The sequence below is a fragment of the Dermacentor variabilis genome, chromosome 2 (genome assembly GCF_050947875.1).
Source record: "Dermacentor variabilis isolate Ectoservices chromosome 2, ASM5094787v1, whole genome shotgun sequence".
Lineage (NCBI taxonomy): Eukaryota > Metazoa > Arthropoda > Arachnida > Ixodida > Ixodidae > Dermacentor > Dermacentor variabilis.
This window is the reverse complement of record NC_134569.1, coordinates 1,284,741-1,300,024: the sequence shown is the minus strand read 5'-3', so window position 1 is coordinate 1,300,024 and position 15,284 is coordinate 1,284,741. Positions and strand designations below refer to the sequence as shown.

The 15,284-nt window shown below is 44.3% G+C and overlaps 1 protein-coding gene and 1 long non-coding RNA gene across 2 annotated transcripts in view; one reads left to right on the top strand and one right to left on the bottom strand.

Annotated features, from left to right (window-relative positions):
• Positions 1–15,284, bottom strand: part of LOC142570245 (putative transporter YutK) — a 518,716-nt gene that overhangs the window by 355,896 nt on the left and 147,536 nt on the right. The window contains exon 4 of the mRNA XM_075678647.1: positions 1,709–2,014. Coding sequence (XP_075534762.1) covers positions 1,709–2,014 — 306 coding nt within the window. The remainder of the gene's footprint in view (positions 1–1,708; positions 2,015–15,284) is intronic.
• LOC142570794 (uncharacterized) lies at positions 8,775–10,184 on the top strand. The gene is made up of 2 exons (XR_012825675.1): positions 8,775–8,849; positions 10,057–10,184. It is a non-coding gene; the product is annotated as an uncharacterized LOC142570794 (long non-coding RNA).

Sequence of the window (15,284 nt, the reverse complement as noted above, 5' to 3'; positions counted from 1 at the left end):
GCCTGGAGAGTGTTCAGGTATCTGTAGAGGAAAAACATTGATTCACAGTGGAGAAAAAGAAGTATGCGGCCTGCAGGGTGGGCAACACAGCAACAAAGAAAGTCAAGCGGAAAGTCAGAGAGGCTGAAATAATCTCATGGGTGGCGGCAATGGAAAATAAACCAGCCATGAGTAACTACTTAAGAGGAAAAAACGAAATCAGGAAAGAAACTATTTATGATAACTCAAAGGGAAGCTCATTACTTTACGAAGCGAGATCGGGATGCCTTAGAACACGCGCCTATAAAGCTAGATATAAGAAGGAAGAAGAAGCATGTGCTTGCTGCGGTAAAGCTAGGGAAACTATGGAGCATGTTTCATTAGAATGTGAAGACGTCTCCCGATCGCTCGATTTAGGGACCACTGGCCTACTTGAAGCCCTTGGGTTCAGCGAGAGCTGTGGAAAAGTAAACATGTGCGCAATAGGCATTAGTAAGAGGCAATTGGAGGATTGGTGGAAGAAAAGTAGGTAAACGACAAAAGCTGGAAATGTACAAAAGCACAGTTCGGAATACGGGATCAGAAAATGTGGGTGCGGTAGTTCGTAGTGCTCTTTTTTTCTTTTTTATTGTTTAACCTAGGTAGGGCATTAGGCAGTATAATATAGCGAGAGGTTCGTGGCGCAACCCACCACCCCGTTCCAAAGGTGACGCTCATCACATCGATCCATCCATCCTCCTTCGTACTTTCTCGGGCGCGCGATTCTCGGCGCGTTCCTCGTTCAGTTTCTTCGTGGCCTCGGACATCCACCGCCTATTTGAAGAGTTCACCAGTTACACTTGCACGTAAAATGTTACAAAACAATAAATAATGTCAGCCACATATATTTTCCTTCTATTACGTGTCTAGGATCTATCTTACGAGCTATTACGATTAAATGCCGTAACACAATACGTTATTGTGTTAATTAATTACAATTTCATTAGTTAATTACATCAGTCATTATTGTTGCCCTGCTGCATTAGGTACTGGTTGATTGTGGATAAATGTTGCGATATTATTTACTATGAAATGTTTTTGACAACTGAGCAAGGACTTGACGCTTTTATTTTGGAATTAACAGAGAAATACTTAGAATTGTTAGAAAAGAGGAAGATCACTGACCAAAGTGAAAGAAAATGACGTTTCGGGATCTATGCGGAACCCTTGGTCACAATGGGGCAAAGGCTTCGCATTATGGGCAAGGCAAGTAGCAGATAAATACGTATTCTTGAGTGCATGCCGTAAATTGGAGAGTACACGTGATAGAGGGCATAGCCGATTATTTGTTTGTCGCGTTACTTGCGGCTTGAATAATTAAAGATTAAAAAGCCTTGTTGTCAGGGTATTCTGTGTGGATACGAAACACGGGTTGTCGCAGTTTATCAGGTGACCCACTTTCTGGGCACGCTCTTCGAGGGCATTTGTTAGTACGTGACCTTTGATGACATGGAAGCGTTGCTTCCATAAACTTGTTATCAGGGCTAGCATCTTTGACTAACAGGATTTTTACACGTGGATACGAGCGGCCCATGGGCTAAGTGACGTATACTTCAACTTAATTACTGCATGCCTTTAGTCCAGCTCTCAATACTATCACATCGCACAATCTGTTCCCTTTCAATGTAAACGAGTATCAAGTGAAATGTAGAATTTGCCATGATTTTACACACTCCAAACATTGTCTCACCTGAAACATGAAGACTGGAAACAGCGATGTAATGGCGGCGCGGGTGGCGGCGGTACCGTTGGTATGGTTTGCACCAGAAGTTTGCGGGACTGCGAGCATGGCTAGGTCACCAATAGCTTCTGTAAGGTTCCAGCCCGACGCAAGGTGGCCGAAAACGAAGAAGGAACCTTTGTTTGTGTAGTCCAGGAAGTGTTTAATCTTATCGGCTGCACACTGAAGCATGTGTCGGCCGCGGTCCCAGCGCAAGACACACAGGCCCAGCAAAAATTGTATGAGCATTCCACACATCACCTGACTCCAGTCCACCTGCGCAAGGAGATGCCATATGCGCAAACATACATGCTCGCTTGTGCTTAATTTTCTTTTTTTTTTTGCGAGAATCACCAGAACGATAACACCCAATACGGCTGAAACGTCTGCTAAGTCTTCATGTTTTAAGCACATAACATGTTTTTTTTTTATTCTTTATCTAAAATAAGTCGCTGTTTCGCGCGAAAGGCGTAGCATCGATAGCGGTAGCAAAGTATTAGACAAGTACGCAAAGGTTCGTAGATTTAGCGGCGGTAAAATTAGCCAAATTACCTAAGCACCAATTTACTAATTAAACTAACAACATGTTTTCACATATGCACCCGCAAACAAGAACAGATTTCACTTAACGACCTGCCACAGCGCCTGAGTGATGTTAAGAGCGCCGAATACGCAATTGAGCGCTTAGTACTGCCTCTCGCTTTACCGGGCCTCAGAAACCTTACGCGACCTCCAACACCAGGCACGCGGGAACACGACACACACCAAGGCAACGGCCATCTCGGCTTCTCATTAGGGGTTGCACCCGCCACAGAGAACCTCCAAGTAGGTCGTTGGGTCAGCCTATGCGCTCAGCCGTGCGGACAGCCTTACATAGCCACGGCCGGAATAGAGAAAGAGTCGCGAGTCAGCTGCCCCATTCCCCTAGCGTGTGCTACACACGTTACCACGGACCGCGCAATCACCTCCCGTAGCACGCGATTGATTACGTAACTTTCGACATTGGGCGCGTGAGAAAACAATCCTCATCATGGCAACATCCCTCTCTGCTATTGGGGGCGTGCTGCACCACTGGAAAACTGGCGCCACCGTCAGCGTGACGTGACATGAGGGATCACGTGAACACAGCGGCCGCGTCGGCTGCTTCGGAAGCACCGAAGTGAGCTGAAAACGAAAGTTTAAATTTCCAGCTGCGCTGCGGTTCTGATTAAGCGGTGAGGCTTTCCCGCCTTGCGTGTCTGTTTGACAACATTTGAAAGCACTATAATAGGTGGTGGCTGCCTATGGAAGCGTGCAACATGGTGCTCGGTGCCGCAGTGCCGGACGTAGGCAACGGAGCCCGGTGTCAGCCTTACTTACACGTAGCAGGACATGAAGCTGCGTGAAGCTTGGCTTCCGAAACTTAGAACCCGCAGACAGCCGTCGGCTACAACTCGGGTATGCATCAAGCACTAACGCCATAGAGAAAGAAATTCAACAAGAGGGGACACTCTTCAAAAACTGGCAACAGGAAAGACGTCACGCCTAGTTTCAACAACATCCGTTAGTTGACGCGAGCATCAGAAAAAAAGAATGTGAAATAAACATCCAGACAACGTTTTATTTTTTTTTATTCCTTCCCACTAAAGGCGAAAAAGTTTTGCGTGTAAATGAACTTATACTTTGCAACTTCTTGTTGCGTTGCCTAGCAACAAGCTAGCGGCACGCCAGACGCGCGTGCATGCGTCATGCGACAAGATGTTTCAGTCATGATGAAGCATCCAGTTTGATTGCCCAAGTTTATATCGTACAAACTAACAGTCCCACGTGGTTATTGTTACTGTACCAGGGATATCTGCAAATGTCAGCAAGAACTCGGCCTTGCAGTTGCACATGTTGCGTTTGCCAACCATTTTCCGTATGGTCACGTACTTTATTCTTCTTATCATTTCTTGATGACAGTCAATCGGTATTTTGAACGTGTTTGCCCCTGTGAACTGGGATCTAGTATGAAAAAGAAAGGCTTGTTCTCAGCGTTGCATTTAAACATTCACTCAATGAGGCATAAACACGAACAACTAGATCAGCTGATACGTAATCTTCCGGTATCTTTTGATTGTTTTATGTTTACTGAAACATGGTGCGCACAAGAAAATGATCTCATTTCGATGGAATCATTCTCGCGCTTTTTCTTGAACAGAGGGACCCGCGGGGGCGGCCTGGCAGTTTATATTAAATCTTGTTACGCATTCGAGCTTGTTGATGAATTTACAGTTATAACAAATGACTATGAAACTCTCACATTACGTCATAACCATCATATCTTATCGGTAGTGTATAGGCCCCCGAGCGGGAACAGTGACCAGTTTCTCAATTATGCAAACAAATTTCTAGAATTCTGTTCTAGAAACCGTTATATAGTGGTCATGGGTGGCGATTTCAATATAAATATAGCTGAAGATAATTACACGTCACTTAGTCTTGCCAACATAATTGAATCCAATGGTTTTACAAACGTAATAGTGTCTCCCACAAGAATTACGGCTTCCAGCCAGACAACTATAGATTTATACATCGTGAATGCAGACACTACTGTCGAATACGCTGGTACATTGTCGTCCGACCTTAGCGACCACTGTCCAATTTTTGTGTCAGTTGTACAAAAACCTTCAACTTTCACTAGAAAAGCCCTTACTACCTATCAGTCAATTAATGACACAAATCTTAATAAATTCAGAGAAATGATAAACAGTGCTGACTGGTCCGAAATTTATACTAATAACAGTGCAGATGAAGCGTACAATATATTTATAAATAAATTTCGTGAAATATATGATGCATGTTTCCCGTGGTCCACAAAGCGCCAATCTAAAAAAATGAGAAAACCATGGATTACGCCGTCTCTTTATAAACAGATAAAAAGGAAAGACAAGATGTTTCAAAAATTTTTATCCAGCCGAGATTTGGCCGATCTGACTGCCTTCAAACAGTTCAGAAATAAATTAAACAGCGAGTTGCGGAAGGCGCGTAAGGAATATTATAGGAATATATTTGAGAAAGACGGCCGCTGTGATGCAAAATTAGTTTGGAAATCAATAAACGCAGTCCTTAACATGCCCAAGCCCTCCAATTCTATAGGAGGTCTTACAATGAACGGTGTAACCTTTATGGGTACTGAACTAGCGGATAGGTTTAACAAACATTTTATTGGTCTCCCTAAAACAGACTACAACAAAGATGCTACCTGCCTAATTTCTGTACAGACACCTGACTCCTTTTTTCTCCACCCTACGCACCCATCCGAAGTTTTTGCTACACTAATGGCCTTAAAGAATAGCTCCAGCCTTGACGCAGAGGGTCTGTCAGTAAAACCAATAAAATTTGTAGCTGACCTTCTTGCACCTCACTTATCGTATATATTTAACCTATCAATATCTTCATCTGCCTTCCCAGACAGACTAAAACTAGCCAAAGTGATTGTTATCCATAAATCTGGGACGACACAAGACATGGGCAACTATCGACCAATATCGATTCTGCCAATTTTCTCGAAACCACTAGAAAAAATTTTGCTTAAGCGTTTGGAAATTTACTTTAACGATAATCGCCTTTTTACAGATTCCCAATTTGGTTTTAGACAAGGCTTATGTACGGAATCTGCGCTACTTAAACAAAAAGAACTAATTTTGCAAAACATTGAAAATAAGCTTCTAACATTAGGCATTTTTGTCGATTTCAGCAAAGCATTTGACTGCATTAATCATAACATTCTTTTAGATAAACTTTATGCATACGGTATAAGAGGCAATCCGCTTAAGTTGGTAAAGTCATACCTTGAAAAACGGCAGCAATCCGTATGTGTTGATGGTTGTAGCTCCAGTTTTGAGTATATAAGATGCGGAGTACCGCAGGGCAGTATCTTAGGTCCGTTCCTCTTTAACGTATATATAAACGATCTCGTCCATATTTCCAAGAAGGCGGAATTTGTAATATATGCCGACGACACTAGTTTATTTTTATCTGGAAACTCATCGAATGAACTCCTCTTTGAAGCAAACGTCATATTGGAAAGCCTCCATAACGGGTCACATGTAAAAAGTTTAAAGATTAATCATAATAAAACAAAGGCGGTTATTTTTCGTTCGATAAATCGGAAAGTAGCCATATCAATCCCACTGCTTATTGGAGACTACGCTATCGAAATCGTAAGTAAATATAAATCTCTTGGCGTGATATTTGACGAACATCTTAAATGGGCTGATCACTTCCGTCATCTTTCTTTAAGCTTGTCGAAATCTATAGGAGCTCTTTCACGAGGTCGCGACTTGTTTCCCGTGAAAGTTAAAAAATTAATATATCATTCATTATTTCACTCTCAAATAAGCTACTGCCATCTTGTGTGGGGAACTGCGGCTGGCGTGCATCTAAACCAACTACTACTTCTGCAAAAAAAAAGCTATCCGCATAGTTTCTGGCTCAGATTACCTAGCTCACACCAGACCACTGTTTATTAAACATGGAATATCTCCCATTCATCATCTAGTGTCATTTACCATTCTTCGCGCCTTGAATAACTTCAGCTTGCCTCGGGCTAAGTTCATAATCCAACTCTCATCGGTGACACAAACCCACACTCATACAAGCACCAGACGCAAAGAGAAATGGCATCTACCCCGACTTCGCACGACGTATGGCTCCCAAATGTTGCATTTCCTGGTTCCGAACACCCTTAACACAAACAAATGGTACACAGAAAATATGAACCTAAACAGAAAAACAATTGTTCAGCAATTTTTTGAACATGTGGTGGGTTCAAACCCAAATTAGGCTAATAGTGTTTTTTTTTTCCATTGTATAAAAAGAAATGCTGCTATGTATTGTTTGAACTTGATATATTATATCGTAATGTTGAAATGCAATTACGTTTTACTCCTTCTGTTTCTGCTATATCTATATATATCTATATATATATATCTGATATCTATCTATATCTATATATATCTATCTATATATATCTGACGTTGTCATTTCTGAGAGCGGCGTTTTTAATTTGCTATTGAACGTTGATACTAAAAAGTCACCAGGACCAGATAAAATACCAAACGCGTTTTTAAAGCGTTATGCGGAATGGTGTGCCAAGTACCTGTATGTCGTATTCACCAGATCTTTACGCGATGGTTCCCTACCGGATGACTGGAGGACGGCCGAAATCAAACCTTTACATAAATCCGGGAACAAAACACACATAGACAATTACCGACCAGTATCTCTTACATCTACATCATGCAAAATTTTAGAGCATATAATTCATAAACATATATTAAGTTTCTTAGAAGAGCACAAGGTACTTACAGATGTCCAACATGGTTTCAGGCATAGGTTTTCTACATGTACTCAATTAGTTGAGACTGTTCACGATCTCGCACAGGCAATTAATGAAGGGAAGCGAACAGATATTGTGTTCATGGATTTTCGTAAAGCATTTGACAAGGTATCACATAACAAATTAATCCATAAATTAGAGTATTATATAAAAAATGTACAGATACTTACATGGATCAGAGCCTATCTTACTAACAGACAACAATTTGTCACCTTAAACAATACTTCTAACAATACAGAGGTTGCGTCTGGAGTCCCCCAGGGATCAGTTTTGGGACCACTTTTATTTCTGTTATTTATAAATGACATAGTCGCAGAACTTTCAGTTTCCGTGAAACTTTACGCAGATGACTGTATTTTGTATGAAAAGATATCTTCTGTTGATGATCAGGTGCGTCTAAATAATGACCTGGCAAAGGTGACTGCTTGGTGCGAACAATGGCAAATGTCTATTAATTTTGAAAAAACTGTTTTTATGAGAATCACACATAAGAAAGAACCTCTTCAATTTGCATATAATGTTGACAACGTATCTCTATCAGAGGTAAGAGAGTACAAATATTTGGGCCTATGGATAACCAATGAGCTTTCCTGGACGAAGCACATAGATACTGTTGTTGCGAATTCTTTGCGTAAACTGTTTTTCTTGAGGCGCTCACTGAAAACATGTACGTCTGGTGTTCGTTTACTGGCGTACAATTCCTACATTCGTCCGTTGTTGGAATATGCCGTAATTATTTGGGACCCGTTCACTTTAACCAATATTAAAAAACTGGAACGTGTACAGCATAAGGTAGTTAGGTTTGTTTTTAGTTCATACGGCCGCGCGTCTGTTGGTGAGCTCGTAAGGCGCAGTGGATTACCTCCGGTGACTGTGCGCAACCGTATCTGTCGATTAAAGTTCCTCTTTCAACTTGTAAACGGCCATTATAAGGTTAACACTTCCAAGTTCTTTACTTACTCATCAGGTTATAACACGAGACGAAGGCATGCTTTATCCATAACCCCCATCAACGCACGGAATAACTGTTTCAAACATTCCTTTTTTTCCTAGGACAATAACAGACTGGAATAATCTTATTTCTCATACTGTTACCCAGAATTCCTTATCAATGTTTGAAAAATGCTTGCAAATGTTATGAATTCGTGTGTGTTATCTGCTAGTGTGTTTTTTTTCTTGTATGTTATGTATTCTTCACCAATGTCTGAAAATGCCTGCATATGTGATGGATTTGTATGTGTTTACATGCTTGTATATTTCTATGTATACCCACCCTGCTATGATCTGATTTCAGATCGCAGTATCTATAAATAATTATAAATAAATAAATATAACGCTGTATTATGCTTTTTTGTTACTTCTCAGTGCATTGTATATTTGAATTTTTACCTTGTATTGCATTAGGCTTAATTGAAATTCTGCAATGTGTTCCTTGATTCATGATGTATGTCAAATTGTACTTTTTTCCCTTCACTGCTGCCATTTTGTAAATGGGCCCCGGACCCCGTCAAGCTGCTTCAAGGCAGCTTTTTGTCCCCGGCCTTTTTCTCTTGGAGAAATAAAATGAATCTTGAATCTTGAATACGCCAGACAAGCCGCAGGAGTGAGCGAGGTCGGCTGCGCATGTGAAGCTCGCGTGCTCGGCGAGCCGTCTCTTTTCAATGTAGCCCGTTTTCTGGGCTCCCGGCGTTCTCTTGTGCTCCGTCTGCATTTCGACACGGCACCGCTGCACTACTGGACAACAGCAAGGTGAGGAATTTTGTTTGACAGTCTGCGACGCACTTCAAGTACATTTAGGCTTACTGCACAAAACTGAACCTATATAGTGACGCAGTTATCGAAAAACAGCTCCGCAGTCCAAGCCTAGTTAATATGAGTTAATTACTCGTACTGGGAGATGTTTGCGACGCTTTCCATGAGCCCAAGCATAATTATAACCTGTTTGGTTAGTTTTTGGGCACGCTCGCCGCACCTGGCTTTCTGACGAAAAGCACCTTGGCCGTGTGACGCAGTTTCCCGTGTACTGAATCTTACCGGGACAAGTTTTGGCGCTTTCTCTGACCCAAGACATTATTGTAACTAATTTCACTACTTTTTGGGGTACTTTTCAAGCACAGTGGCCGCACTCAGCGTAGTGGCTCAGTTAGCGAAAAGCAGCTCGGCTGTGTGCCGCAGTTAGTTTCGCGTGTTCTGAATCTTACTGGTAGAAGTTCGTGACGCATTCTCTGACCCGAAAAAGTATTGTGATTTATTTGGTAACTTTTTGGGATATCTTGAGGCTTGCTCGCCGCGCCTGGAGTTGTGAAGGTGTTAGCAAAAAAGCAAGCCGGCCATAGTGAGTTAGTTTTGCGTGTACTGAATTTTAGTGGGACAAGTTTGTGACGCATTTTATAGCCCTGCAACAACATATACCTTATTTCAGTACTCCCGTCTCGAAAACGCGACGAGCGATTGCCGAGAGTGATAACACGGGAGTGTTGCATGCGCCGGCAGGACGCGTAAAAGATAACACGGAGAAGCTCAAGAACATGACATTTATGTATTCTGAGCGACTGAAAACAGGCTTTGCACCCACGAGTCTGACTTGAGTGCGATTAGAAGGCATTCTGTGAGCGTGTAACATGGTCTGGCTGAGCCTATGTTGTAGCCACCTTTGTGTACTTGGCGTACCATCGTGTCGACTGAGGCCAAGTTGTTTTGGAAACGCGCAGTCCCCCGTGTATTTGTGCACTTAAAGTGCAGGAAATAATGCCCGGGAGAGGAGGGGTGCTTGAGATCGGATGTTCAGATTTTATGGCATTGTTTGGGAGGAGTCTTTACTGCAGAATGTACGAAAAAGTGAATTTATCTGTAATGCCGCTCATTCACCACTTACGCACGTTTCGCCTCTATACGCAATACTCCTGTTAGGTCAATATACCGAAATGATACATGCTTGTAATTTAATTTCTTTCAGCTGATGGCATCCGGTGGAGCATCGTACGGCAACGACTGCTGCTTACCTGGTGCCACAACTTTGGATGAATGCAGAAGCCCGGAACGAGCATTTATATAGAGCAAAATAAACATTTCATCATTTCAGAAGGCGTCTTTCGTTTTCTTTATGAAATTGCACCTGACAGATTCGGCGCAGACTTGTAAAGGTCAATCGCAATCATTTCTACTTAATAATGAAACGATTGCGCGCCAAGGCCACGCGAGGTTGAGCAGAAGCGAAAAAAAAAATGAATGCCGCACCAAGCAGCGGAGCCGGCGCGGCGTGTGTTCAAAACGCGCGCGCCCAAAACCGGAAGGAGTCAACAACATCCGCTTGGTGTGCTACAGTCAATTCGGCCGCTGGGCTCTATGGGAGTGTCCGCTCTTGTTGAAATTTCTTTCTCTATGCTAACGCGATTTCTGCGACGGCGCCGGGACTGCGATGTTCGGTGAGCAGCAGAAAACGCGCCCTGAGACGCTCACGCCCACGCCCGCTGTCCGGCTAATGTCGTGACGGTTTGGTCTATGAACTTGTTCATGCTAGATACTGATAAGTTCACTGGAATAGGAAGGGAGCGGTAAGAAGCACATAACGGCATGGCATATGGTCATGTTTGTGTTATGAATTAATACACTGGATTACGAAAAAGAACCAGCGAGAAATCGCACGCTGAAAAGACCGATAAATATATAGTGCGATGCAACTTGAGAAATAATATGGAAGCGTCCAAGAACTTAGCGGAAAAAAGAATATTGAATCGTCGCGATGGCACATCACGGTCGCCCTAGGCGTCGAAGTTTCTATTACGAAATTATTTTTGAACAGTTCTGATAGTGTCCACGCAACAATGGTTGCTTCTGTACTGTCAAAAACTGTAGGCCAGTTTGACCTACGTAACGTTTTCCGCACTTGAGTGGAAAAGAACCGTATGCTACTGTTTCGCTCATCGCGTCAACCGTGTGCAAAGCCCGTACCTTGGCTTTTTGTGCTCGCCGCAAGATCATCCCACTGGAAGTAGGTTCCCTCTTTGGTGGATTCATTCCCTCATCCGGACATTCCAGCAGAATCTGCAAGATTCTCAAATCCGAGATGCACAGGCAGGCTCGGCTCTACCGCCAGGTGCTCTCCACTCAGCTCAAGGCTTCTACGGAACCTTCTTCGCTGGGTCTGACACTGCGGAAATTTCTACGCTTCGCTGACCAGAAAACCGAGTGCTTGTGGCAGTGCCAGTTGCGTGAGCTTCGTGGCCGTTGTTCCGGGAGAGGACCGACTCCTGGAAACACTGTTCACTCGCCGGAAAACTTGGACCTACCAGAACACATTCACAACGTTTTGGCGTTGGGACCTAAGTTCGCGGTGGAGTCTAGTAAACGCCCGGAAGAGATGCTTTCAATGGTGAGGCAGATTTCCAAGTTCGTGGCGGAAGAGGATGTTTCGCGCGTTATTTCCGAAGGTGTAGGGGCCATATCCCGCTCTAGACAGGCACTTCCGAAGGTTTCGTTGAAACGTGTAGCTAACTATCTGCGTGACAATTCGATTTGCGTGTTACCGGCAGATAAAGAAGGCGGGTTCTGTGTACTCTCAGAAGGGAACTTTCATGCAAAAGCTGGTCTGGCAATTTCCGCGGTTTTTAACCGTCAGGATACAGTGTCCTTAAGCAAGGTAAAAGCTAAGGCTAAGAAACTTTGCAGGGAGTGCAACTTGGACAAAGTGTTGAGAAACATTGCCAGCAGCAAACGAGATCACCTGGAGGTGTTCTTTAGCGCGAAAACGCACAAACCTGACGTCCCGTTGAGGGTTATTGTTTCAGAAAAGGACACGTGGCAGAAGTCTGTCGCACTGTTTCTGCAGGCCAAGCTAGCCATTTTACCCGTGAATGACCCGTTGTTGATACGCAACTCCGATGAAGTAATTGAATTTTTAAAGGACAACTCTGATCGAGGCTTTCATGTCTTCTCCGTCGATGTCAAGGACCTCTACTATTCTATTCCTCACAATGACCTGATGTCAGCTATTTCGCAGACAATTGATGAATTTGGCGTCACCCGTTTTCAAAATAATGCTGGGCTGTCTAGTGATCACTTTTTAGAACTTTTGAGCTTTTATTTGTCATCTACGTTCATTACTTGGAATGACACCATCTATTTGCAGAAAAACGGAGTATGCATTGGTTCCTGCATTGCCCCGCTCCTCAGTGATTTATTTTTAGCTCGCCTAGACGTCGCCATGTCAGTCAACCTTTATCAGACTAACATTTTTAAAATATTTCGTTACCTGGACGATTTTTTGTTTTTTGTTCAGTGTTCACCGGCTGACCTTGAGACTGAGGTTGCCTCGGTTATGCCAATAATCCAAGAATGCCTTGCGCCCCTCGATGTTACCTACGAACTCCCACAGGATCATAAGATCCGGTTTTTGGACTTGCGCTTATCTTGTTCTGATATTCATACGTGTTGGTACTATGAACCTCGTGCTAACAAACCACTTCTTCCGTTCCATTCCGCCCATTCTAAGTTGGTGAAGAGAGGCATTACTAACCTTTGCCTTAATAATGCTCTGAAAAAGTCGTGCCACCATAGTGTTTCGTCTAGCTTTGCCTCTCAGTGCGAACGGCTTTCGCAGGCTGGTTATCCCGTGTCCCTACAAGTGTCAATAGCAGAACGAATTCTTAGACAGTGTAGAAAAGACAACCAGCACGCAGATAATCCTGTAACTACTCGGGGTAGGACTAGCGTCATCCCTTATATTCACACCGTCTCACATAATCTTAAGAAAATCGCCCAGCGTGCGAATGTTCGTGTAGTATTTTCTGCCCCCAATAAGCTCATGAGGATTTGCAAACTCACTAATCCGAATAAGGTAGCTCCTCTTTCCTGCGACAAGAAGCACAAAAATAAGTTTGTTAATTGCGCACATTGTGTTGTTTATTCTTTTCCACTCAAGTGCGGAAAACGTTACGTAGGTCAAACTGGCCGATGCCTGAATGACAGGCTGCGCGAGCATGGTTACAATGCCAAGAATTGTATTACAGCTGGGGGGTTTCTCGCGCAGCACTGCAAAACGTGCGGTTGCGAACCTATCTTAGAGGAATGCGTCATTCTTGGTCGCAGTCGTAATCAGCTCACAAGAGAAATCATCGAAGCAAAGGCTATCATTGGTCTGGGCCATGCATGTGTAAGCTCACCCTCATTATCATTATCAAGAAATGAATTGGCGTATCTCCAACTGCAGCCACAGGCTGTATGAATGTGTTGCCACTTGGTTGCTATCGGTTTTCTTGCTTGGTTTTCTTTGTTGATGTCACATGGTTTGCGAATGTATAAGTAGTCTTGTGTCACGAAATAAACCTCAGTTGGAAGTTAGCGCTCACCCTGTTTTCCGTTCCCTTTGATTACCCCTACCTGTTTCCTTTTTTGCTCTTCCTGAGCTGCACTGATAGCCTTAAACAGCTTCCATATCCATTTATAAAACGCCACATATTATGGCCGGTTCGCCGGCCGCCGCGTTAACCGTAACGCCGGTTCGGCAGCCCGCCATCTCTACCAACTCATGAGACAGCTATGGCAATAGAAGTGGAGGGGACTGAAATTGCCCCGGAAGAATTAAACGAGGCCGGGTGGTTCGCCGCCCCTAAGAACCTACAACAAAGCAAACCAAGCCTTACCGAATCGAACGCGATACAGCGTACAAGAACTAGTTCGGTAGCGCAGACGCCGGCGTTCAGTCCGCGTCGGCAAGTGCCGAAGCCTCCACAGCTGCAGGAAGACGACTTCAAAGTGGTTCTCCGACCGCGTGACGGCTTCATTACAACCAGCTGGATCTCCGCGCTCATCACTGACAACATCACGAGAACGGCCGCTCTGGAAGCGGCGACGCAACGAGAAGACACGATCCGAATCAACACCAGCCAAAATATCATTATTGTCAGCACACCAAGAGAAGAGAACGCCGTCAAGTAAAGCCAAATCAAGGAGCTCTAACTACAAGAAATTCAGCATGACTACCTACATTACGGCGCCCGAAAACTCTGCGAAAGGAATCATCCATGGGATTCCGTACTACGGCACACAAGAAGACATTATTAGAAGTTTGGCGCGTAGTACCCCCCGGGTCCTGTACGCCAGGCGCATGGGCAAGACGTCCTCCGTTATCATCGTTTTTCAAGGTGAAGAAGTACCACATTACATCAACTACCGAAATACTACGTACCGATGTCTTCTGTACAAGAAGATCGAAGTGTGCGGAATCTGCCTAAAAGTCGGCCACCGGGACGATGTGTGCCCAACCCCGACCGAAAAATGTTGTATCCGGTGCGGCAAGCAAAACCCGCCAACGGACCATGACTGTGAACTAGCGCACGCTATCTGCAACGGCAACCATCTCTCCGGCTCAAAGCAACGCAAGAAGAGTTTCCAAATCCCCTACATCATCCGACAAAGACAGTGGCAAGAACTGTCGGTGAAACATCAGAACCACCCCAACGAGGGCAGGCAAAGTAGATCGCGAGAACGCCGATCGACGCAGAACAGTCAAGAAACAAGAGCAACCTTTTTTCCCGGAGGATCGAGCAGCAGGAGCCGATCTCGATCTTACCCGAGACTAAGCTCAACTCCGAGCGCCACCGACTCCAGCGGGACGTCGTGGAACTGGTCTAGGGCCGGGAGACGAACGGCCGCGACTAACAGCGCTCTACAGGTGAGCTGGGCTAACTTGGTCTCTTCTTCCAATGCTCAGTATCCTAAGATGCAGGCTCTCGAAGCAAAACTCCAACAAATGAGGCAGCTAATAGAACAGAGAATCGAAATCACTAAGCAGCGGGATGAAATCACCCGACTACAAAAAAGACAACAGGAGCGTAGTCAGACGCTGCGCCCAAGCCCACCGTCTAATTCCTCACACAACACCACAGTACCACCACAGAAACGTAAGGCAGAGCATCATACAGACAACTCTTCAGACATATCCCCAAGATTCTAGAAACTAGAACACATGATTACTGAACTTGCCAACCAGATGCTTCAGCAATACCAGGAGAATGGTGCCCACTTGCAACAGATAAGCGCACGTCTGGACGCTATGGAAACCATAACCACCAACCTAGAGTCTTGGGTAGCCACGACCGAAGCCAAAGTACTTCGTTGGGAGTCGAGATTTACATCCATGGCCTCCGGCTCCCTTAAGGGCGTGGCATCCAAACCTTATGACCA